The sequence below is a fragment of the Carcharodon carcharias genome, chromosome 34 (assembly GCF_017639515.1).
Source record: "Carcharodon carcharias isolate sCarCar2 chromosome 34, sCarCar2.pri, whole genome shotgun sequence".
Lineage (NCBI taxonomy): Eukaryota > Metazoa > Chordata > Chondrichthyes > Lamniformes > Lamnidae > Carcharodon > Carcharodon carcharias.
The window spans coordinates 9,441,569-9,467,805 of NC_054500.1; the positions used below are offsets into that span (position 1 = coordinate 9,441,569).

The following is a 26,237-nucleotide window of genomic DNA, read 5'->3' on the forward strand; positions in this document are numbered from 1 at the left end:
TGGTGGACATCGAAGAGTTTATTGAGGCGGCCTGGGGTAATAACCCAGAGATTGAAATCCCACTGTGGCTGCTTGAGAATTTCAATTCAGTTTAAAAACATTGAGAAATAGAGACCCAGAAATGAGTAAAAACATTTACAAAACTTTCAGATTATCATTAAAACCCCAGTAAGTTCATTAACCTACTTCAAGATGGAGAACCTGCTGTCTTTACCCACTCTGGGCCTCCAGGGACCTCTAGGGGCCTCTGTGCTTATGGTTTCTCCTTAACTGCCTTCAGTAGTGGTCCAGCCAGCTGCTCAGCTGTACAAACCATTCTGTTACCAGCGGTGCAAGGAGGTGGCACATCACCATCGCCACCACCGTCTCAGGGCAATGAGGGACAGGCGACAGATGCCAGTGAAACCCGCATGCTGGATGAATATAGAATGCAAGAAATCAGAGGCAGCAATGAGACTCGGTGGCCTTACTTACTGCAGCGATGTCTTCAGTCGCATCAGCCTCACCCTGACTTGAAGAAGAGGAGGTCAGTGAACCTACAGAAATGGAAAAGAGACGAGTGCATAAGGTTTAAGGTCAATCAATCCAGGGGCATCAGAACTCTACACTGCAGATCACGGTGACAGATACCCAGGAGTGTGTCACAGACTGGAATCTGATCAAGGGGTTCGGGTGGTATATATATGTATAGAATAACAGATACCCGGGTGTGAGTTACAGACTGGAATCTGATCGAGGGGTTCAGGTGGTATATATATAGAATAACAGATACCCGGGTGTGAGTTACAGACTGGAATCTAATCGAGGGGTTCAGGGTGGTTTATACATAGAATAACAGATAACCAGGAGTAAGTTACAGTCTGGAATCTGATCGAGGGGTTTGGGTGGTTTATATATAGAATAACAGATACCTGGGAGTGAGTTACAGACTGGAATCTAATCGAGGGGTTCGGGTGGTTTATTTATAGAATAACAGATACCTGGGAGTGAGTTACAGACTGGAATCTAATCGAGGGGTTCGCGGTGGTTTATATATAGAATAACAGATACCCGGGAGTGAGTTACAGACTGGAATCTAATCGAGGGATTCGGGTGGTTTATATATAGAATAACAGATACCCGAGAGTGAGATACAGACTGGAATCTAATCGAGGGGTTCAGGTGGTTTATATATAGCGTAACAGATACTCAGGAGTGAGTTACAGACTGGAATCTAATCGAGGGGTTTGGGGTGGTTTATATATAAAATAAGAGATACCTGGGAGTGAGTTACAGACTGGAATCTAATCGAGGGGTTCAAGAGGGTTTATATATAGAATAAGAGATACCCAGCAATGAGTTATGGGCTGGAATCTGATCAAGGATGATATTCAGGTGCTATGTATATATCGAATATTGGATTTGTTTCGGATCACCATTCAGTGTTCCGTGTGGGAACGTGTGCGCCTCTGTTGACATGGGGAGAATCAGGTTGATGTGGGAAGCTAAGCACTGTAACATATCCCATGACTGCTAACTACTAAAGCTCAGACATAAATAATGGGCTGGGATAATGGAAGAATGGAGCTCCCTACCTCCGGCACCTTCAGAAAAGACAGGGAGAAAGTTACATGAATAATCGGTGAACAAGGACGACAAAGAGGCTAGAATCCAATGGAAGGGAATGGATGGATATTGGAATGTAATACAGGGGATCGTGATTCCCCCTCTGAAGAGAATGCTGAAGGTCAGAAACTGCCAACAAAGTTCTCTCACGTTTTCTAACAAGACATTTCAGTCACATAACACGTGCAAGAGGGGCTCTCGTTGCTACTTCAGTCCCCACTGAAATATTTCTGGATGAGTTTGTACTAAAACAGTCCTAAAGGATGTTTAACCCATCCTACCTTTGGAAATATCTGTTAAAAATTTTAAACTGAAGCCTCTTAGCCCTCCGAGATTCCAAGGTGCTATTTCGAAGAAAAACTGGGCAGTTGTCCCCTGGTGTTCTGGCCAATCAGCATTAGAGAAAACAGATTATCTGATCATCATCACGTTGCTGTTTATGGGATCTTGCTGTGCACAAAGGGCTGCCCTGTTTCTAACATTAAACAGTGATAACACTCTGAAGTACGTTGGGATGTCCTGAAGCAGGGAAAGGCATTAATGGGAATAACAGGACTCGGAAGTTGGTGGTGTAGCGATAATGTCACTGGACTATTAATCCAGAGGCCCAGGCTAACGCTCTAGGGACATGGGTTCAAATCCCACCATGGCAGCTGGTGGAATTTAAATTCAATCAATAAATCTGTAATTGAAAGCTAGTCTCAGTAATGGTGGCCATAAAATTATTACCCATCTGGTGATGAGCTGCCTTGAACCGCTGCAGTCCATGTGGTGTAGGTACACCCACAGTGCTGTTAGGGAGGGAGTTCCAGGTATTTGACCCAGCGACAGTGAATGAACGGTGATATATTTCCAAGTCAGGATGGTGAGTGACACAGTCTCAGAATAAGGGGCAGGTCATTTAGGACGGAGATGAGGAGGAATTTCTTCAGTCGGGAGTGGTTTCCTTGTATCCCTTGATGTCAGTGGTATCTAGAAACCTACACCACATGGACTGCAGCGGTTCAAGGCAGCTCACCACCACCTTCTCAAGGGCAACTAGGGATGGGCAATAAATGCTGGCCCAGCCAGCGAAGACCACATCCCGTGAATGAGTAAAAGAATCTACCCTAACATGCCCTGTTGTACACTTCAACAAGGTCACCTCTCATTCTTCTAAACACTAGAGTATACAGGCCCAGTTTCCCGAATCTCTCCTTACAGAACAATCCCACCACCTCAGGGATTAGTCTGGTGAACCTTTGTCGCAGGAAGTATATCCTTCCTTAGGTAAGGAGACCAAAACTGTGCACATTACTCCAGGTGGGTTTCATCATCGACAACGTCAGCAAGACTTCCTTACTCCTGCTCTCAAAGCCCCTTACAATAAAGATTAACTTCCTAGTTGCTTGCTGCACCTGCGTCTTAGCTTTCAATGACTTATGAACAAGGACACCCAGGTCCCTTTGGACATCAGCACTTCCCAATCTCTCCCCATTTAAGAAATACTCCGCATTTCTGTTTTTCCTACCAAAGTGGATAACTTCACATTTTTCCACATCATATTCCATCTGCCATGTTCTTGCCCTTTCACTTAGCCTATCCAAATCTCCAATCTAAATTTAGTGCTGGCTTTTAGTTTGCGAGTCCAACAATGTAGCATTGTATTGTGAGATTGGGTCCAACACGAGTATGAGCCTTAGATGGAAACTCCAACGCTCTGGCCCTGCACCTTTTAATGGGGAGTCAAATATATAATCACAAGGCCATTGGGTTAGGCTTTCAATATCTTATCACACTGCGCTAGTATTGGGTGTCCAACATTCCAGCATTGGGTCATTGGATTGGGAATAGAAAACTTTGCACCTGGGCCCTCAGATGGTTTTTATTCATTCACGGGATGTGGGCGATGATGGCTAGGTTAGCATTTATTGACCGTCCCTAGTTGCCCTCACAAAGGTGGTGGTGAGCTGCTTTCCTGAACCGCTGCAGTCCATGTATTGGCGGAACATCCACAGTGCTGTTAGGAAGGGATTGAGAGTCCAATATTCTGGCACTAGATATGTATGTCAGGAATCCCACATTAGGCACTGATCTCTTATAGTGGGAGTCCAACACTTCAGCACTGGACCAACACTAAGTTTGGGACTCCAGCACATTGGCACTGTGATGTAGATTTGGATTCCAATACCCTACCATTGAGTCCTTAGTTGGAGAATCCAATGCAGTGGCTCTAGACACTTAGATTTGGAGTCCAACACGCTAACAATGAATACAACACTGTGACACTGGGCTATGAATTAGGAGCCCAACACTGTGGCACTTTGCTCTTTAATTGGAAGTCCAACTCTCCAGCACTGAGACCCAAGAAGGCAAACACCCTAGCACTGGGCCACTGGTTGGCAGTCTCATATCCTGCCACTCTACACTTATACTGGGAGTCAAACACATTTGGATTAGGTGTAAAACATCTGGAATTAGACCCTTAGATTAGAAGTAAAACACAAAAGCAATGGACCCTTGGATTGGGAGTCCAGCACTCTAATGTTGGGCCCTTGGATTGGGTACCCAGTACCTTAGCAATGGGCCTTTTTATCAGGAGTCCAAAATCCCAGCGATGGGCATTTTTATTAGGTGCCCAGTACCCTAGCGATGGGCATTTTTATCAGGAGTCCAATATCCTAGCAATGGGCCTTTTTATTGGGTGCCCAGATGGGCATTTTTATCAGGAGTCCAACTCTCTGGCACTGGTTCCTTGAATTGGAAGTCCAATGCCTTAGCATTAAGCCTTAGTTTGGGAATGGAACACTGTAACACTGGGCCTTGGATAGGGAGCTCAACATTCTGGAACTGGATCCTTAGATTGGGAGTCCAATGCCCTAGCATTGCATCTCTCTTTGGGAATGAGACTCCATACCACTGGACCTTGGGTTGGTTCCAATACCCGAGTGCTGGATCCATTAGATTGGGAGCCCAACAGTCTGTCAGGGAGGACTGGACAGCCTCTATCGCCTCCATTGAGATATAGTGTGGATAATTAGAATCAAAGATATGGTGGTTCACCCCCTACCTTCTGCCAGCTCCTCAATGACGTTCTTAATGCTCCTTTCAAAGGTAATGGCATCGGCAGGACTCTGGAATGTGAGGCCAAACTTATCATCATCTACTTTCCAGTGATGGAAGATGGGATTCACCTTGTTGTAGATGAGGTCCTTCTTGAGGCCACATTCCAGGATCATCTGTAAAGGACGAAGAGAGCGAGGATAGGAGATTCCTGTCGGTTCAGTCCCTTCAGGCTTCAATACTAAGGACCTTAAATCAGGGAATGATTCCTATTTTATGACAAACCTTTTTTCTATTAAATACACAGAACAATGTTGGAAGAACGATTATTCTGTCGCCAACTAGTTTTCTAATGCTTTGTCCTCCTTAATTGCGCATGTCGGAATGGGGGGAAGAGTGAAAGACCAGAGGTGGGTGACAGGGCCAGAGGCAGAGCGTGGAATGAACACAATTAAGCAGGACGAGGCCATTCAATCCCTCAAACCTCTTCCACCATTCAGTTAGATCATGGTTGGTCTGTATCTCAAATCCATCTGCTCATTTCCCATTGCCCAACAAGAATCTATCAAACTCAGTTCTGTCATTTTGACACAAGAGAGACGGTGGGACAGGATCAGGTGGCAGAGGGACAAGCAGATTTCAGTTGGCTGGTGGCTTTATTCCTCAGGGAAAGGTCCCTGATAGCTTGGCAACTGGGATTTCTCAGTGTAGTCACCGGCTGGCAGAGCTCACCGTGATCCCAATGTGTCACAATCTACTGCACCAGGGCCGGGTGGGGGGAAGAGGTGGAGATTGAAGGGAACAGTAGAGATCGTATGGAGCTTAGTTATCACATACCCTTCCTGCAAAGCTTTCCAATCATTGATCCATGGGTTAGAACAGTGGCAGATTCTTTGCCCAGTCTTTAGGTTGACATCTTTCTTACAGGGCACATGAGAGTGATCTTTCATCAGAAGATCATGGGTTCAAATCCCACTCAAGAGGCTTGTGCGTGTAATCTAAATTGATGCTCCCAGTACACTACCGAGGGAGTGCTGCACTGCCAGAGCTGTGGCCTTCGGACAAGACATTAAACCCATCTGCCTTTGGGTGCAGATAGGGAAATCGCACAGCACTAATTTCGAAGAAGGGCAGGGGGAATCATTTCTGGAGTCCTGGCCAATATTTATCCCTCGATCAACAATCACTGTAACAGGTGAGCTGGTCATTATCGCGTGACTGTTGGTGGGAGCTTGCTGTGTCTCCCACATTAAAACAGTGACGACATCTCGAAAGTTGGCTCCGAGATAGCCTGAGGCTGTTAAAGGGCTGTATAAATTCACGCCCTTTTTTACTTTTAACTACGGGTTATATTTTCAGTCCCAGCAGTTACCTCAAGAATGCAGAATCCAACAAGTACATACATCTGGGACACACCTGCCCACTTGATTCGAGTAAACGTAGGGATATTCCTGTCAGGAGCTCAAACAAACCCCAAAGAGGTCACCCTTGGTGGGGTGGGGGGGGAGGGGGGGGCCTTATCATGTGACCACGGCTCATCATGTGACCAAGGCTCATCATGTGACCACTTACCGCTTGGTCCCGGAGCCGTTCTCCACGGATCAGGAAGCCGCTCTGGCTGTTCTCGTCTGAGCGCGCGGCCCTGCAGATCATGACGTGACTGAGGCCAGCTCCCCCCAGTGGCACCCATCCCCCACTGGAGTCGTCACGGGTCATCACTACAGCTCGAACTCGCACCACATAGCTGTCGGAGAAACACACACCCCCGTGAGACATGGAGAAGTTGAAGGAGAGAGAGAGAGAGAGAAATGGATGGTGGGAGGTGGTGGGGGCGGAGAGAGATAATGGAAACAAGAGATTCAGAGAGGGAGGGAGGGAATCACAGAATCAGAGAATGGTCACAATAAAGAAGGAGGCCATTCAGCCCATGGCATCTGTGCTAGCTCTCAGTGAGAGCAACTCAACTAGTCCCACTTCCCTGACTTTTCCCTGTAGCTCTGCAAAATAGAATCATGGGGCAAAATGTTCAGAAGTCCATTGACATCAGCAGGACTGGAAAATCCCACCAGCGGGAGGGGCCATAAAATTCCACCCATGGAATGGTTGAGAGATATAGGGAGAGGCCCACTGAATTCGCCCTTCCAAGTTTCTGTCTACATCCAACCATACAGAAACATGTATCCGCTGGAGTTTAGAAGAGTAAGAGGCGACTTGATTGAAACCTTTAAGATCCTGAGGGGACTTGTCAGGGTGGATGTGGAGAGGCTGTTTCCTCTTGTGGGAGAATCTAGAACTAGGGGTCACGGTTTAAAAATAAGGGGTCACTCATTTAAGACAGAGATGAGGAGAATTTTTTTCTCTCAAAGGGTTGTGAGTCTTTGGAACTCTCTTCCTCAAAAGGCATTGGAAGCAGAGTCTTTGAATATTTTTAAGGCAGAATTAAATAGACTCTTGATTAACAAGGGGGTGAAAGGTTATCGGGGGTAGGCAGGAATGTGGGGTTGAGGTTACACTCAGATCAGCCATGATCTTATTGAATGGCGGAGCAGGCTCGAGGGGCTGAATGGCCTAGTCCTGCTCCGAATTTGCAGGTTGGTATGACATCGGATTCCAGGGCCTTGCATGGTGGATTATTCCATCACACTTTGAGGAAAGATTTTTTTTCTCTCTCCAAGAGCTGCATTGCATTTGGCATCTGCCCATTTAGATTACCCTGCATAAGCTTGAGGCCATGGGCTTGCTTCATCAATATAGATTAAAAGTTAAATCCATTGTGTTCAGCCAGCTCTGTGTGCTTGAAGAGCTAACACTCCCTTCACATTGTGGATCACTCTGGTTGGCCTTTCCCACGCTGTCCCATTACGTGTTGGCAGAATTACTCACAGTATTCCCCATGAGGACTGACCAGTATCTTATCAAGCCTCAGCTGAACCACTCAATGTAAAATTGTACCCCACTAAAGACCAAACTCATCTCTACTTGCTTTTCAGATGATGCTTCAACATCCTATCACTCATTCCCATGTCCCAATCCAACAGTCTAAATTAACATGGTTATAACGAACATGCAAATTCAGAGCAGGATCTTATCAAGCCTCAGCTGAACCACTCAATGTAAAATTGTACCCCACTAAAGACCAAACTCATCTCTACTTGCTTTTCAGATGATGCTTCAACATCCTATCACTCATTCCCATGTCCCAATCCAACAGTCTAAATTAACATGGTTATAACGAACATGCAAATTCAGAGCAGGAGTAGGTCACTCGGCCCCTCGAGCCTGCTCTGCCATTCAATAAGATCATGGCTGATCTGAGTGTAACCTCAATCCCACATTCCTGCCTACCCCTGATAACCTCTCATCCCCTTGTTAATCAAGAATCTATCTCGCTCTGCCTTAAAAATATTCAAAGACTCTGCTTCCACCACCTTTTGAGGAAGAAAATTCCAAAGACTCACAACCCTCTGAAAGGAAAAGAATTCTCCACATCCCTGTCTTAAATGGGCGACCCCTTATTTTTAAACAGTGACCCCTAGTTCTAAATTCTTCCACAAGAGGAAACAGCCTCTCCACATCCACCCTGACAAGACCCCTCAGGATCTTAAAGGTTTCAATCAAGTCACCTCTTACTCTTCTAAACTCCAGTGGATACATGTTTCTGTATGGTTGGATGTAGACGGAAACTTAGAAGGACAAATTCAGTGGGCCAAATAGCCTGTTCCCATTGTTAGCTATTTCTTCTGTTTTTGCAGGTGTCCATACCACGCAAAATTCTCCTCATCTCTGCCTTAAATGGGTGACCCCTTATTTTTAAACAGCGACCCCTAGTTCTAGATTCTGCCGCATGAGCAAACATCCTCTCCACACCCATCCTGTTATTACCTCCAGATTCTTTTCCAAGTCTTCATGTGTTAAGGCTGTCATTCCCAGGCTCAGTTACAAGGACATGCATTGCTAGAGTGACTAGTTGTGCTGGGCCTTTGACAGCTGGGATTAGCGACGGGTCAACACAGCTCCGCTCCCGGTCCCAGCAATGCCAAGGGAGATCAGCTAGTCTTAAACATTTGCACAGAAGTTGCAAGAGCTTGGTGCGCGTCTCTAATAAGAATTCCACCCATATTTGCACAAAGACTTCACTGGTCAAAGTGGCCAATGGCGATGACCATCCCATATTATGTTCCTTAGTCAGTCAATCTCCTTCTCCAGTACCTCCAACATGACACCACTGTCATGAGTTTCCTTTTCCTTTTCTTCCTCTTGTACCATGGCTAGCCCATTTCTCTTCTTTTAATCGGAAACAGCAGTAGGCCATTCAGCCCCTCGGGCCTGCTCCACCATTCTATTAGATCATCGCGGAATTTTTGCCTCAATGCTATTTTCCTGCACTGACCCCACATCCCTTGATATCTTTAATACCTAGAAATCTATCCATCTCTGTCTTGAATTTTTTTTTAAATTCATTCATGGGGTGCAGGCGTTGTTGGCTAGGCCAGCATTTATTGCCCTTGTTCAGAGGGCAGTTAAGAGTCAACCACATTGCTGCGGGTCTGGAGTCACATGTAGGCCAGACCGGGTAAGGACGGCAGATTTCCCTCCCTAAAGGGCATTAGTGACCCAGATGGGTTTTTACAACAATGGTTTCATGGTCATCATCAGACTTTTAATACCAGATTTTTTATTGAATTCAAATTTCATCATCTGCCCTGTGGGATTTGAACCTGGGTCCCCAGAGCATTACCCTGGGTCTCTGGAGTACCAGTCCAATGACAATGCCACTGTGCCATTGCCTCCCCACTTGACTGAGCCTCCACAGCCCCCTGGGATGGAGAATTCCAAAGATTCACCACCCTCTGAGTGAAGAAGTTCCTCCTCATCTCAGTCCTAAATGGCCTACTTCTTATTCTGAGACTGTGTCCCCTGGTTCCAGACACACTGAGCCAGTGGAAATATCCTTCCCATATCCACCCTGTCGATCCCTGTAAGAATTTTGTATGCTTTAATGAGATCGCGTCTTTTCCTTATTCTCTCTCATCTGACTGTTGTAACTGAGCATATTTCTCCAGCACTACAGCCCATCCCATAACTGTTGCTGAGTTGTCTGAACAATATCAAACTTGGACGGTTAATCTTTGTAACACCCAAACTCTCATGTTCGGTCCCAGGGGTGAGTCCCCTGATCTCACTCCCCTTCTTGGTCTCCCCTGAAGCTTGACCAATGGTCCAAAACCTTCGAATCCTGCCCTACGTTGACCTGAGCCTCAAGCACTGCACTCAGTCCTCCACCAAGATCACCTACATCTACCTATAGAACTGAAATAACTGACAGCACAGAGGGGGTCCATTCAGCCCCATGTTTGTACTGGCTCTTCCACAATAGCTATCCAAAATTTACCCCATTGCACTGGTCCTGCAGTGTCAACTGTGGTTCAGCGGTTAGTACTCTCACCTCAGAGTCAGAAGGTTGTGGGTTCAAATCTTACACCAGAAGAGCACAATACCTAGGCTGACACTCCAGCACAATACTGAGGGAGTGCTACGCTGTCCGAACTACCGTCCTTCGGATGAGATTTTAACCAAGGCCCTGTCTGCCCTCTCAAGCCAACGTAAAAGATTCCATTTTGAAAAAGAGCAGGGGTGTTATTTCCCAGTGTGTTGGCCAATATTTATCCCCCAATCATACAGTCACAGAATTATAGAAAGCTCACGGCACAGAAAGAGACCACTTGACCCATTGTGTCTGTGCTGGCATTATCACTAAAACAGATTGGCTGATCATTATCACATTGCTGTATGTGGGATCTTGCTGTGCGAAAACTGGCTGACGTATTTCCTACAGTGCAACAATAACCAAAGGCTAAAAGTGTTTAGTTAGCTGTAAAGTGCTCCAGGATGCTCTGAGGTCATGAAAATTGCCTTATAAATACAAGTCTCCCTTTTTTCACACCCCCGGCTCTGTATCTTCCTCTGATTCAAACAGTTAACATCACCCTTAACAGCTGCAGTGCTTCCTGTTATAGTTACATTCCATGATGAAACCATCTGTGTTCCATTCTCTTGACAGCGGCCATCCAAATGCACTTCAATCCCACTGTGGCTGACATCCTCAGTTAAAGCCTTTGTTATTTTCATAAGCACCTTTTCTGATAATTGCACCCATCCCCCACTCTCTTCCCCATCGACCCCCCACCCCCCCTTGCCACTATCCCAGAGCTTATCCTTCATAAACTCTAATCCAGAAGTCTGCTCACAGCATTCCTTAAATAACACAAAGTCCCACTCAACAATCGCCCTTAACCTTGTTGACTTCCATTGGCTTCCCATCCCTCATGCGTGCTATACATAGAGTGGCACCACAAGCCCCAGACAGAACAGAAGAGGACTGGATAATCGATAGGAAACACAAGAAACAGGACCGGGGCTATCAACATCCTGGGGGTTACCATTGACCAGAAACTGAACTGGACCAGCCATATAAATACTGCGGCTACAAGAGCAGGTCAGAGACTGGGAATTCTGCAATGAGTAACTCACCTCCTGACTCCCCAAAGCCTGTCCACCATCTATGTGGCCCAAGTCAGGAGTGTGATGGAATACTCCCCACTGGCCTGGATGAGTGCAGCTCCAACAACACTCAAGAAGCTTGACACCATCCAGGACAAAGCAGCCCACTTGATTGGCACCACATCCACAAACATTCACTCCCTCCACCACTGACACACAGTAGCTGCAGTGTTTACCATCTACAAGACGCACCACAGAAATTCACCAAGGTGCCTTCAACAGCACCTTCCAAACTCATGACCTCTACCATCTAGAAGGACAAGGGCAGCAGACACATGGGAACACCACCACCTGGAAGTTTCCCTGCAAGTCACTCACCATCCTGACTTGGAAATATATCGCCGTTCCTTCGCTGTCGCTGGGTCAAAATCCTGGAACTCCCTCCCTAACAGCACAGTGGGTGTACCTACACCACATGGACTGCAGCGGTTCAAGAAGGCAGCTCACCACCAACTTTTAAGGGCAGTTAGGGATGGGCAATAAATGCTGGCCTAGCCAGAGAAACCCACATCCTGTGAAAGAATAAAAAAAAAGGAGACCACTCGGCCCATCGAGCCTGCTCCCCCATTCAATATGACCATAGCTGACCTTGGGCTTCAACTTCACTTTCTCACCCATTCTCCATATCTGTTGATTCCCTGGGAGACCAAAATCTGTCTGTCCCAGCTCTAAACATGTTCAACGATGGAGCATCCACAACCCTCTGGGGTCGAGAATTCCAAAGATTGAGTGAAGAAATATCTCCTCATCTCAGTCCTAAACGATCAGCCTTATTGAGACTGTGTCCATGTTCAGCCATCCACATGGAAACAACCTCTCAGGGTCTGCCCTGTCAAGCCCCCCACAGAATCTTGAACATTTCAATGAGATCGCCTCTCATTCTTCTAAACTCCAGAGACTATAAGCCCAATTTACTCAGCCTCTCATCATAGGTCAACCCCCTGACCCCAGGAGCCAATCTAGTGAACTTTCACCTTCCAGTTCCCCTGTCAACCATGCCTGGAAACACCACATAATCCGATATAAAAAGTGAGCCTCTAATCATTGCAATTTTTTGGGAGATTTAATCCCGCTGTATTCAGGAGAGGCTGTCCATGATCCTCTCGCTCCTGAGTTTGGATATTCTATTTTCAAGCTTTACCCTGTCTCCAATTCATTGGTTGACACCATGGTGTCAATATTCACTCAATCCACACCTTTAAATCTCTCCATGCCCTCAACTCACACAATCTCTACAAATCTAATTGCGTTTTAAATTTCTGCTGCTCCAACCCTCTAGCCTCCTGCTCCCAAAGTCCCAGCCCTTCAATCACCTTACTCCCACTCACTAAAGTCTCTCCCTAAATCTCCCAGTCTCAGTGCAAACTTTCATGAACTTCCCAAAAACCTATCATCCAATTCTGGACTCTTTGGCTTGACTCGATTTCCTTTGTCCCATTAGTGGCCGTTCCTTCAGCTGCCTAGGCCCTAAGCTCTGGAATTCGCTCTCTAAACTTATCCATCTCTTCACCTCCCTCCCCTCCTTGAAGGCGTACCTTAAAACCTAACCCTGCCCCAATATCTCCTTGTGGGCTGTGGTGCCAAGTTTAGTCTGATCACACTCCAGTGAAGTGCCTTCGTGTGTTATGGCCCTGTCCAAAGTGCTATAGAATTGCAGGTTGGTTTTTTTGCTATTTACTCATGATCACCTTCTCTAACTTCCCTCCAGCCACTACCTGGGTCTAACTCTAACTGTGAAGCACTAAGGGATATTTTGCGACAGTAAAGGAGCACCATGAATAGAAACAGTAATAGTGTAATAGTGCTGAGCACTGCCTGTGTGGCTGGGATAGGGAAGTGGGGGAAGGGGAAGGGGGGGATTTGGCGGGGGTGGGGTTGAGGGGGGGGGTGGTGTGCCAGGGGGAAGAGCAAGCAGGCCTGGCATGAACTTTGCACACGCGCGCCAGAGAGCGCTGAATAATCTCCCTGTGGCACGGGGGCTGCCTCAGGGAGATGAAGAGATACTTAAAAAAAAAAGAGCAGAAAAAAATTAATGAAACATGTCCCCTCATGTGACTGTATCACATGAGCAGGGACATGTTTTTAATTAAAAATGAAAGCTTTTATTTCACCTGTATTTGATTTTGGAAGCCTCATCCCACCCATGGATTGGGTTTCCAAAAAAATTCAAAGGCCACTTAGAACCATAGAAGAGTTACAGCACAGAAGGAGGCCATTTGGTCCATCTTGTCCATGCCAGCCTGAGGACACCCAGGTGCCCTTTGTAATCCCACCTTCCTGCACCCAGCCCATAGCCCTGCAGCTTACAGCACTTAAGGTGCAGATCCAGGTACTTTTTACGAGAGTTTAGAGTTTCTGCCTCTACCACCGACTTGGGCAGCGAATTCCAGACACCCAATACCCTCTGCGTAAAAAAGTTCTTCCTCATGTCCCCCCTACACCTTCTGCCACTTATCTTGAATCTATGTCCCCTGGTTCTAGAATTCTCCACCAAGGGAAACAATTTTATCCTGTCCACTCTGTCTATTCCCCTCATAATTTTGTACACCTCAATCAAGTCACCTCTCAGCCTTCTTTGTTCTAAGGAAAATAACCCCAACCTATCCAATCTCTCCTTGTAGCTACACTTTTCCAACCCTGGCAACATTCTTGTAAACCTCCTCTGCACTCTCTCCAGAGCTATTATGTCCTTCCTGTAATGTGGTGAGCAGAACTGCACACAATACTCCAGTTGTGGCCTCACCAGTGTTTTATACAATTCCAACATTATATCCTTACTTTTATATGCTATACCTCTGCCAATGAAGGAGAGCATTTCATATGCCTTCTTTACAACCTTGTCTACTTGAACTGCTGCCTGTACCTGTGCACCAAGATCTCTCACTTCACTTACCCCTTAGTAAATTCCCATTTATTGTGTAATCCCTGTAACTGTTTGACCTCCCTAAATGTATGACCTCACACTTCTCTATGTGAAAATCCATCTGCCACTTTACCGCCCACTCCACCAACCCATCTATATCGTTTTGGAGATTATAGCTATCCTCCACACTATCCATTACTCAGCCAATCTTCTAATACTGAAGTCCACTACCACAATCAACTATTATCACGACACCCGCCACATGAACTCTACAGAGGAACACAGTGCTACCAGCTGAGGAAGTTTTACTGGACAGATTCACTCAAATCACAGATAATGGCAGCAGGCAAGGGTTTCAACAAAAGCATGTGGATAAACAACATACAAGTTATGTACCATTGGACCTGGTTCTTGGAAATGAGGTGGGCCAAGTAGATCAAGTATCAGTGGGGGAACATTTGGGAGACTGTGATCATTGTGTGGTACAATCTAGGATGATGATAGAAAAGGACGATAGGCAATCCAGAGTAAGAATAATTAATTGGACAAGAACCGAGTTCGATGGGGGCAAGAACCAAGCTGGGCCAGATAGACTGGAACGAAAGATTAGCAGGAAAATATGTAGCTGAACAATGGGCTACCTTCAAAAAAGAATTGGTTCGGGCACAGTCAAAGTATATTCCATCGAAAGTGAAAGGTAGGACAAACAAATCCAGAGCTTCCTGGATGAAAAAGGAGATACACATTAAAATAAAGAAGGAAATGTGCACTTATGACAGGTGTCAGGTAGAAAATATAATTGAGAACCAAAAGGAATAAAGAAGGTTCAGAGGGGAGGTGAAAAAGCACACTCGAGAAGTGAAGAGGGATTATGAGAAAAGACTGGCAGCCAACATGAAGGGGAATAAGCCACTCAGCCCTTTCGCCTGCCCGTCAACTGTTAGGTTGGGCGGGCTGTGAAAAATTCAGCACAACCGAGAACTTAATGGCCTTAACAGGCCTTTTCATTGTCGGCGGGCGCGCTGCCGGCTCTGGCACATGCCCGCTGACCGAACGATCACGTGACTGCGAGTTGACCTCGCCACGCTCGGCCGATGTCATCGCGCATCATTTCATGGTTCAGTCGGGTTGGGCATGTGCCCACCTGCCAAGCTAAAAATCGTGCCCCTAGTTTCCAGAGTGCCTTTTTTTCTACATTTGTTTGTGATGCGGGCGTCGCTGGCAAGGTCAGAATTTGTACCCATCCCTAATTGCCCTCGAACTGAGTGGCTTGCTGGGCCATTTCAGGGGCAATTAAGAATCAACCACACTGCTGTGGGTCTGGAGTCACATGTAGGCCAGACCGGGTAAGGATGTCAGATTTCCTTTCGTCAAGGGGAACATTTTTCTTTAATCTTTTACTTCAAGTTAGTTTATTCTCAAGACAGCTCTTCAGTGTATCACAGAATCTTTTCAGTGCAGAATGAGGCCATTTGGCCTATCGAGTCTGCACTGACTCTCAGAAAGAGCATCCCACCTAGTCCCACTCCCCTGCCTTATCCCTGTAACATTGCCCATTCTCTCTTTCCAGGTAGCAATCCGATTCCCTTTGGAATGCCTCAATCGAACCTGTCTCCACTACCCTCTCAGGAAGCTTGTTCCAGACTCCAGCCACCCTCTGGGTAAGCACTTTTTCCTCACATCACATTTACACCAATTATTTTGAGTCTGTGCCTCTACCCTTGATGTACTCTTGAGCGGGAACAGTTTCTCACTATTTACGCTGTCCACACCCCTGAGGATCTTGAATGATTCTATCAAGTCTCCTCTCAGCCTTCTTTTCTCCAAGGAAAACAGTCCCAACCTCTCCAATCTATCCTCATAGCTACAGTTCTCCATCCTGGGAATCATTCTTGTGAATCTCCTCTGCACTCTCTCCAATGCCTCCATATCCTTCCTCAACTATTGCACCCAAAACTGGACGCAGTACTCCAGATGAGGCCTAACTAGTGTCTTACACAAGTTCAGCATGACCTCCTTACTCTTGTGCTCAATGCCCTTACTAATAAAGCCGAAGATACTATGTGCTTTATTAACAGCCCTCTCAAAATGCCCAGCACACTGACCCAATCCCTTCCACACTGGAGTGTTACAGCTGTCCCCATTTATATTGTTTTGATACCTTTTTAGCAAACCAATCAAACTAAATTAACAAAACGAAGGACAAATTAAAAGGCAGTCCCTTAAAGGGGTATTGCACAAAGAAAGGCCAAATCTTAAAGGAAACTTACAAACGTCAAATTAAAACATGGTTAAAAGCATTCCAGTCCCTGCAGTGCCCACCAGGCACAAAAGGCCTCGATTGCTCATGATGGGTTTTTATGACAACTAGCGATAGTTTCATGGTCACCATTGCTGAGACTAGCTTTTGATTCCAGGTCCATGAGATTTAAATTCCACCAGCTGCCATGATGGGATCTGAACCCACGCCCCAGAGCTTTAGTCTGGGCCTCGGGATTATCAGTTCAGTGACCTTACCATGTGCCACCATCTCCTCTATAATTATATACACAGTGCACACATTATTCTATTAAATCTTCGCATGAAATAAAACCTTCTAATGTCCCTGTTTAACTCTTCATGTTAATCATTAACGTTCGCTCCTCGTGAACTCTCAGTGAAAGCAAAAACTTGCATTTATATAGTGCCTTCACGAGCACAGAACATCCCAAAGCGCTTCACAGCCAATTAAACACTTTTGAAGTGTTGTTACTTTCGTACTGTAGAAAACAAAGCAGCCAATTTGGGCACAGCATGCTCCCACACACAGCGATGAGGATTTACTTCCACTGGCTTTCACTATTTATAAAATCAGAAGGAAGCCATTCAGTCCATCAGTCTCTGAAAGAGCTGTGCATTTAGTCCCATTTCTTTGCCATGTCCCTTGATGCTCTCAAATGATGCTTAAATTTTTATAAGATCCTGCTTCCGGTAGTCTTTCTGGTAGAACATTCCATTTTGTAGAAGACACTAGTTCGGCCTCAGCTGGAGTACTGTGTCCAGTTCTGGGTGCCATACTAGGAACATAGGGCTTCGGAGCAGGATTAGGCCATTCAGCCCTTTGAGCCTGCTCCACCATTCAATAAGATCATGGCTGATCTGGCTGTGGTCTGAACTCAACTTTGCTGGATGTCCTCCTTAACCTTTGACTGACTCCCTTGTCTATCAAAAGTCTATCTAACTCAGCGTTGAATAAATTCAATGGCCCAGCCTCCACTGCTTTCTGGGGAAGAGAATTCCACAGACTAACGACCCCCTGAGAGAAAAAAATTCTCCTCACCTCTGTCTTAAACAGTAGAGCTGATATTCTTAAACTGTGTCCCCTGGATCTAGACTCTCCCACAAATGGAAACATCCCCTCGTATCTACCCTTTCAATCCCCCTCAGGATCTTATAATGTTTCAATGAGATAGTTGATGTTTCAATAATCTTATCGATTATTGAATATAATGTAATAAGCGCTAACTTAATTTAAATAATCACTTTAGGAAAGAAGTGAAGGTATCAGAGAGGGTGCAGAAAAGGTTCATGAGAGTGGTTCCAGGGATGAAGCACTTCAGTTATGAGGATAGAGTAGAGAAGTTGGGACTTTTCTCCTTGGTGGAGAGATGGCTGAGGGGAGATTTGACAGAGACATTTCAAACTACGAGGGGCCTGGGCAGAGTAGATAGGGAGAAACTGTTCCCACTCATGGAAGGATCGAGAACAAGAGCACATGGGTTTAAAGTAATTGGCAAAATACACCAAAGCAACTTGAGGAAAAATTTATTCACACAGCGAGTGGTTAAAGTCTGGAATGCACTGCCTGAGAGTGGGGTGGAAGCAGGTTCAATTGAAGCGTTCAAAAGGGAATTAGACTGTTACCTGAAAAGGAAGAATGTGGAGGGTTACGGGGAGGAGAACGGTACTAAATGAATTGCTCATTCGGAGACCTGGTGCAGACACGATGGGCCGAATGGCCTCCTTTTGAGCTGTAACAATTTGTCCCAGAAACTCACTGCACAAAACAATTGTTCCTCATGATATTTTAGTGATGACCTTAACTTTATGTCCCCTAGTTACCTGACTGACCAAACAGTGGGAGTGGTTTCCATGGTTACCCTTTTCAAAAAAAGTCCTCAATTTTGAACAGCTCTATGAGATCTCCTCTATAGGTTTGCTGTTTTAGTGAGAACTGTTCCAGTTACTATAGACCCTCCTCGTAATTATCTTACCGAGACTCTCCATGGCGTTGACACCTTCCTAATGTAAGTCACCCACTCTGCTGTCAACTGTTTAAGTTTGATACCCGTACAACACTTCTCATTTTGACCACTTTTTTTTAAGATTCCTCCTTAACTCTCTCTTCCTATCAGCCCTTTTTTAAAGTCCTTCATCATAATTATATCGTATCATTCTTCATCGTCACCTTAGGCAACTATTTGCATTTAAGTAGCAAGTCGAACAAGGTAAAACCGTTCAGGTCAGGTGTTTCTCACCTGCCGGTGCAGACTCAATGGGCCGAAGGGCCTCTTCTGCACTGTGTGATTCTGAAAACAATAGTACATATGAACATATGAATTAGGAGCAGAAGTAGGCCATTCAGCACCTCGAGCCTGCTCCGCCATTCAATAAGATCATGGCTGAACTGGCTGTAGCCTCAACTCTACTTTCCTGTTGACCCCATTTACCCTTTGACCCCCTTCTCAATCAAGAATTTATCTTAATTAGGCTTAAGAATAGTCAATGTCCCTACCTCCCTGGGGAAGAGCGGTCCAAAGACTCACGACCCTCTGAGAGAAAATCTCTCCTCATCTCCATCTTACAATGAGAGACCTCTTATTTTTGAACTGTGGCCCCCGAACTCTTAAAAGGCACTTCACAGGCTCAATTATCAAACAAAATTTGACACTGAGCCACGTCAAGATGTATGAGGGCAGGCGACCAAAAAGCTTGGCCAGAAGGTGGGTTTTAAGGGACGTCTTAAAGGGGCGGAGAGGTTTAGTGAGGGAATTCTGAAATGCTGGGCCTAGGCAGTGGAAGGCATGGCTGAGTGATTAAAGCCTGGCAAGAGTTGGAGGGGCACATCGTCCAGGGCCATGCTTCTCTCTCCCTTAACAGGGTGTCTGAAACCTATACGAAGCACTCCAACCCTGGTCTGAACAAGCTCTAATTAACCTTTGCAGGAGGGAAAAACACAAGGGCCAGAGGCAGGGCAAGTTCTGGATCAGTGGAAGGTTCTGAGTTATCGGAGTGTATTTGTCTGCCTCTAATTAATATTTATTTATGGAAAACAGATACCAGTGGAAAAGACTACAAGATACATGGGAGATAGTAGCAATCTGGTTGCTATGCGTAGGGAGATAGTAACTGTGTTCGGAAAGATCTGTTTATACTGTTGCTACACTAAAGTGGCTAGAATAGATCTTCCCTCATTAAACTATGGAAAATTAGTTAATACAGGCCATGCGAGGCGCTATGACCACAGGGTAGGACGCAGCCGTGATTCCCTCCAAAGTCAAATAGCCTGTCAACTATAGTCAGAATATGTCTGAAAAGGGCGGTACTTTTAAGAGGAGAATCTTCAGCTGCAGATGGACGCTGCACTGAAACACGTGTAAACGTGACAAAAATCCTCCCCCCTCGTCTTCGCCAAGTGACACCCAGCCGGTGTCAATTTCGGAAGAGGAAGCTTCATAACTACGTGGAAAAATGGTAACAGCGTCACCTGATGTAGAACAGGACGTGACAGGGTGGGTGGCAGTGGGGTGAGGTCGATCGGATTGGGGTGCTTTACGAAGAGTAGGGGGGTTTGTGAGGGTGGAAAAGGGGGGAAACAGTGCGGCGCAGTGCTCAGCGCTGCTGTCTCACGGCTCCAGGGAGCCAATCCTGACCTCAGGTGTCTGTCTGGTGTCTGCACGTTGTCCCCGTGTCCACCTGGGTTCCCACCAGCTGCTCCCAGTTTCCTCCCACTCCCACCATCCAAAGATGTGCTGGTTCGGTGCATTGAACACGGTTAAATTGTTCCTTAGTGTGAGAGGGTGCCCGGTGATGGACTGGGGTCCCATCCTGGGTGTACCCTGCCTAGCACCCATTGCCTATCAGGGTGGGCTCTGACTCCCTGCGGCCCTGAGTTGGATAAAGCAGCTCTGGAAAAGTGAGGGATAGAGGGGGAACTGCTTTCCCAGAATGGAGGAACTCCAATACAATTGGGAGGGGGAGGGTTGGTCTTAAAATTATAGCTAGCTTGTTCAGGGGTTCACTTCTTCACACAATGGGTAGCGGAAATCTGCAACTCTCTCCCTCAAGAGGCTGAGTGGGGAGAATCGCAGTCAATTGAAAATCTCAAAACTGAGATTGATGGATTTTCCTTGGTAGGGATGTTAAGGGATATGGAACTCAAAGCAGGTAAATGGGGTTAAATACAAATATACGGTTTTAAAATGGACACAGGTAAACAACGTCTCTCTGGATTCCTAAGTGGAGGTACGAACCACTTGTCCACTTGTAGGCCCCCAACACAAAACAGCATCGACCCCACCCAGGAGAAAGCAGCCCACTGAATTGGCACCCCATCCACCATCTTAAACATTCCACTCCCTCCACCAGAGTAGCAGCAGTGTGTACCATCTACAAGATGCACTGCAGGAATTCACCAAGCCTCCTTCAACAGCACCTCTCAAGCCCACAACCACTACCATCTAGAAGAACAAGGGCAGCAGATCATGGGAACGCCATCTGCAAGTTCCCCTCCAAGCCAGACACCATCCTGACTTGGAGGTATATCGCCATTCCTTTACTTCCAAAATCTTGGAACTCCCTCCCTAATAGCACTGTGGGTGTACCTACACCACAAAGACTGCAGCGGTTCAAGAAAGCAGCTCACCAACACCTTCTCAAGGGCAATTAGGGATGGGCAATAAATGCCAATCGGTAGTGACATTTCACCTTGCCAGTGACACTCACATTTCATGTAAAATTAAATAAAAATTAGTGCACCCAATCTCAGTGCGCAAGTTGTGATTGAGAATGCAGCCTGAGGCCTACCCTACCTGTGGCTGAGAAAGCAGCCTGAGGCCTACCCTAGTTGTTATAGAGTTATACAGCACAGAACCAAACCCTTTGGTCCATCGTGTCCATGTTGGCCATCAAGCTCCTGTTCTGATCCCATTTTCCAGCACTTGGCCCATAGCCCTGTGTGCTATGGCATTTCAAGTGCTCATCTAAATGCTTCTTAAATGTTGAGGGTTCCTGCCTCTACCACCCCCTCAGGCAGTGTGCTCCAGGTTCCAATCACTCTCTGGATGAAAACTGTTTTCCTCAAATCCCCTCTAAGCCTCCTGCCCCTTACCTTAAATCTATGCCCCCCTGGTTATTGACACCTCCGCTAAGGGGAAAAATTTCCTCCTATCTATGTCCCTCATAATTTTGTACACCTCTATCAGCCTTCTCTGCTCGAAGGAAATGTGATTGGGAAAGCAGTCTGGGGCCTAACCTAGTTGTGATTGAGAATACAGCCTGGGCCCACCCTCAGGAAAACCTCAGGACATCCTTGTCAGTCAGGACTGGCACTGTGCCCCATTTGAAACCCCACTCTCTCTATAGTCTGGTGGGATGGGAAGCTCCCAGAGCCTTTACACCTTGAGTAGAATTCAAACCTGGCCTGATAAAGGCTTTCACCAGCTTGTTATCATATGTGTACACTAAGGGCAGATTATGCCTTTTCCAACAGTGGGTGCACTAATCTCACCTGCTCCAAAGAAGCAATACTATTTCCATTTTGGTCTCAGCCTTGGCAGTGGATAGGATTCACACTGGATATGAACATAGGGATACGGAGCAGGACTAGGCCACTCGGCCCCTCGAGCCTGCTACACCATTCAATAAGATCATGGCTGATCTGGGTGTAACCTCAATCCCACATTCCTGCCTACCCCCAATAACATTTTCACCCCCTTGTTAATCAAGAATCTATCTCGCTCTGCCTTAAAAATATTCAAAGACTCTGCTTCCACCGCCTTTTGAGGAAGAGAATTCTGAAGACTCTCAACCCTCTGAGAAAAAATTTCTCTTCCTCATCTCCGTCTTAAATGAGTGACCCCTTATTTTTAAACAGTGACCCCTAGTTCTAGATTCTCCCACAAGAGGAAACAGCCTCTCCACATCCACCCTGTCAAGACCCCTCAGGATCTTAAAGGTTTCAATCAAGTCACCTCTTACTCTTCTGAACTCCAGCAGGTACAAGCCTAACCTGTCTAACCTTCCCTCCTAAGACAACCCACCCATTCCTGGTATTAGCCTAATAAACCTTCTCTGAACTGCTTCTAACTCATTTACATCTTTCTTTAAATAAGGAGACCAATACTGTACACAGTACTCCGGGTGTGGTCTCACCAGTGCCCTGTACAACTGAAGCATAACCTCCCTACTTTTGTATTCAATTCCCCTCACAATAAATGATAACATTCTGTTAGCTTTCCTAATTACCTGCTGTACCTGCATACTAACCTTTTGTGGTTCATGCACCAGGACACCCAGATCCCTCTGAATCTCAGAGCTCTGCAATCACTCACCATTTAGATAATAAGCTTCCTTAAAATTCTACCTGCCAAAATCAACAACTTCACATTTTCCCACATTATACTCCATTTGCCAGATCTTTGCCAACTCACTTAATCTATGTCACTTTGCAGCCTCCTTATGTCCTCTTCACAATTTACTTTCCTACCTATCTTTGTGTTGTCAGTAAATTTAGCCACCGTTCCTTCGGTCCCTTCATCCAAGTGAAGGATTTGGAAGGTTGTGGGTTCAAAGATTCAAACAGGGAGTCTAGGCTGCAGCACCGAGTGCTGCACTATTAGAGATATCATCTTCCGAATACTGTCATAGGATCTTTTACATCCACCTGAGATGGCAGACAGGGTCTTGGTTTAAGGTCTCATTTGAAAGATAGCATAAGGCAGAGGTAGATCGAGACAGTGCAGCACTCCCTCAGTACTGCACCAGGAGTGCCAGGCTGGATTGGTGAAGTAGGACCTAGAGAGGGATTTGAATCCTTGTCCTAACTCAGAAGTGAGTGTGCTACCAACTGAGCCCCAGCTGACACACAACGCAACCCCTGGAGAGTGTGGTTCACAATTTCCACATGTAGGCCAGATCAGGTAAGGATGGCAGATTTTCTCCCCTAAAGTGGGGTTTTACAGTAATCTGGTTGTTTCATGATCATTATTCATAAGGCAAGAGCTTTATTCCAAGTGTCTTAATTAAACTTAAATTCCCCCAGCTGTCCTGGTGGGATTTGAACTCATTTCTCTGGAATATTAGTCCCTGACTCCAGTAACCACACCTATACCATAACAACATTTCCTCTGAGTTCACTTGTTGCATTTCTTGGTAACTATTTTATTGCTGAGAAAGGAGACATGTTGTCGATGTTTTACATCTTACACTCATCAGGACAGATTCACAAGAATACCACAGGTAAAGGGAACAACAATTTATACTGCATGAGAAGAGAGCACTGACTGGTTGGCAAGTAGATGCTGATTGGTAGAGGCAATGCCATGGAGTATGCAACAGGGAACAGTTAACTGCCAAGCTATTGTTTAGCTGCACACTAGGCAGGCCTCTCTGATTGGTCAAGATATTGCCCTGGGGAATGATCCAGGGAATGGTTGTCCCCTAAGCTTTTCTTTAGACGGAAAAGGCACAATGCAGCAAGACTCAAGTTCTGGTGCTACCAAACGACTGTAACTATTTTATATCGATGATGGACAAGCTCAGAATGGCAGCAACTTGTCCATCAAATTGCGTCACGCTTTTGAGTCCCTACGTCTTAACGATGAGGCAGAGAAGGACAGAGAAAGGGAGCAAGTCCTGCACTCTGGATCCCACTCCCCATGGGACGTCCTGCCCCACGTGTCCAAAGATCTGCGGGCCACAAGTCGGCCTGGTCCGTCACATGGAGACCCGTTGGCAGAAGCCCGCAGCCCTGAGTAGCCGTTGTCTTGGGAACACGAGACAGCCCACGCACCCCCCCCCCCTCGTTCTGCTCCTCACCACAAGACAAAACATCCTCTCTCTATCCACTCTACCAAAACCTTTCAATCACGTCAGAGGCCCTGAGTAGGTCACCCACTCAGCCTTCCCTTTTACAGGGGAAAGGGACCCAGCCTATTCAAAGATGGTGTCACGACAGAAGCAATTTACCTGGGCTGATCTACATAACGTTGCTGGGATCCCAAATCACATCCCTCAGTGTTCTACCAAAAGGCTACTTGGACCAGCTCGTTCAGGCCTGGAGACTGACAGACGCCCTCTCAAAATAAAAAAAGAACCCTTCAGATTTCAGCAGAGAAAGCTGCGAACAGCATAACATGTTAACACCACGAATGAACCCTTTCTCCACGTCAGCCAGATTTTTAAAATATATATATATACACACACACATTCAAAATGCCTTAAACGAGAAAGGAAAATTCTTTGTTAAATCCTGCATGAAATACTTCAACAGGAGTTCAATAAAGTCGAGCACCCAAGCATAGAGCAAAGGGCAGCCCGTGTATACTGTGGCCTCCAGGACCTGACCCCTCAATGTAGCCAATGCTGGATACATACATATATATAATTTTGTGAATGGAGGATCACGTGATCTATCCAGGGCTCTTTGTCCTCCGCCTAAAAACAACAGGTGAAAGGGAGAGATTACAATGTAACAAAATGTTAGCAAAATGTAGCAAAACTACAAAGCCGGGGGGGGGGGTGGGGGGCGGGAAGAAGAGAAACAATATTGCAACAAATTGCACCCAACCATTGCTACACCACATTGATACAAGCACAGCAGGAGCCGCGGATAACATTTAGAGGGGTTTTTTTTGTGAATGGATCTCAAATGCAAATGAGACGATTGGAAAAGGAAATGGCTATTCGCTCCCCTCCTCCTCCTCTCCAACCCCCCTCCCCACCCCCCTTTTAAAAATAATGATCAATTTCATTCACAAAAAAAAAGATAGAGAAATGTCAATTGCAATCGGGCTGCAAGGTTTGACATTTGGTGGGGGGGGGGGGGGTTGTATTGGTATTTATAATATTATTTTTGCAATGGTCGTACACTGCCGCCCTGTGCTAGATTTGATATATATATATATATATATATTTTTAATGATGATTATTTCAGGCCTGCCTGTGTTTGTTAAACAGACTAGACTCACTCCTGATCCATGTTCCTGAGGCTCCAGTTACAGCATCATCTTCTGCCTCTTCAACATTTTCCAGTTTCCATTAAACAGCAGCCATTTTTCCGCCAGGATTGTCTTCTTCTCTTATCTATCCATATAAATATATATATCTGTATATTTAAAAAAAAAACCCACAAATATCTGCCCCTCGCTCTCCCTCCCTCCACCACCACCACCACCCCCCCTCCCCCCACCCTCCCCTAGATCCAGCAGCTATCACTCCGCCGGCACTGGAGAGACCCGAACCGGCTGCGATCACAGGCACAGACCGGTGCAACCCAGTGCTGGCCGCCGGGTCCTAGCGCCCCTCCGTTCCGAGGCATGCATTCTGCTCGGTCCTAGAGCCCACCCGGGTCTGGCTCCAGGGAGAGAGAGGCCGGGGAGGCTATCCCGGTAGATAAACCGCCGGGTGAAAAGTGAGGGGTGGAGAGGGGGAGGAGAGGGGGAATGTAATTGGGGAGGTCTGAAAAAACCCTTACGCATGTTCGGAAAGGATGGACAGGCTCGGGGGGGTGGGGGGGGGTGTGGGGGGGGAAGGGGGTTGTGAGACCCCCCTGTCGAAGGGGGAGTCCCGCCGTCGAGACCCCCCCCCCCCCCGTCGAAGAGGGAGACCCGCCGTCGAGATCCCCCCATCGAAGAGGGAGTCCCGCCGTCGAGACCCCCCCCGTCGAAGAGGGTGTCCCGCCGTCGAGATCCCCCCTGTCGAAGAGGGAGTCCTGCCGTCGAGATCCCCCCTGTCGAAAAGGGAGTCTTGGTTATTTAGGTTTGTTGGTTCCTCGATTTGTGTGAAATTCCTAAAAGGAGCATTTCACCAAAAATATGGGAGTGTTTAATCTCGAGCTGACACTCCAGTGTGGTACTGCGGAGGTGCTGCACTGTCACAGGTGCCACCCTTTGGATAAAACATTAAG

At 46.4% G+C, this 26,237-nt stretch overlaps 1 protein-coding gene across 1 annotated transcript in view; it reads right to left on the bottom strand.

Moving 5' to 3' along the window:
* Nucleotides 1–25,368, bottom strand: part of LOC121272526 (sprouty-related, EVH1 domain-containing protein 2-like) — a 96,819-nt gene extending 71,451 nt beyond the window's left edge. The window contains exons 1-4 of the mRNA XM_041179141.1: nt 25,300–25,368; nt 6,220–6,391; nt 4,655–4,823; nt 475–536 (exon numbers count right to left, since the gene is read on the bottom strand). Coding sequence (XP_041035075.1) covers nt 475–536; nt 4,655–4,823; nt 6,220–6,391; nt 25,300–25,310 — 414 coding nt within the window. The 5' untranslated portion in view covers nt 25,311–25,368. The remainder of the gene's footprint in view (nt 1–474; nt 537–4,654; nt 4,824–6,219; nt 6,392–25,299) is intronic.
* Nucleotides 25,369–26,237: the final 869 nt, after the last annotated feature.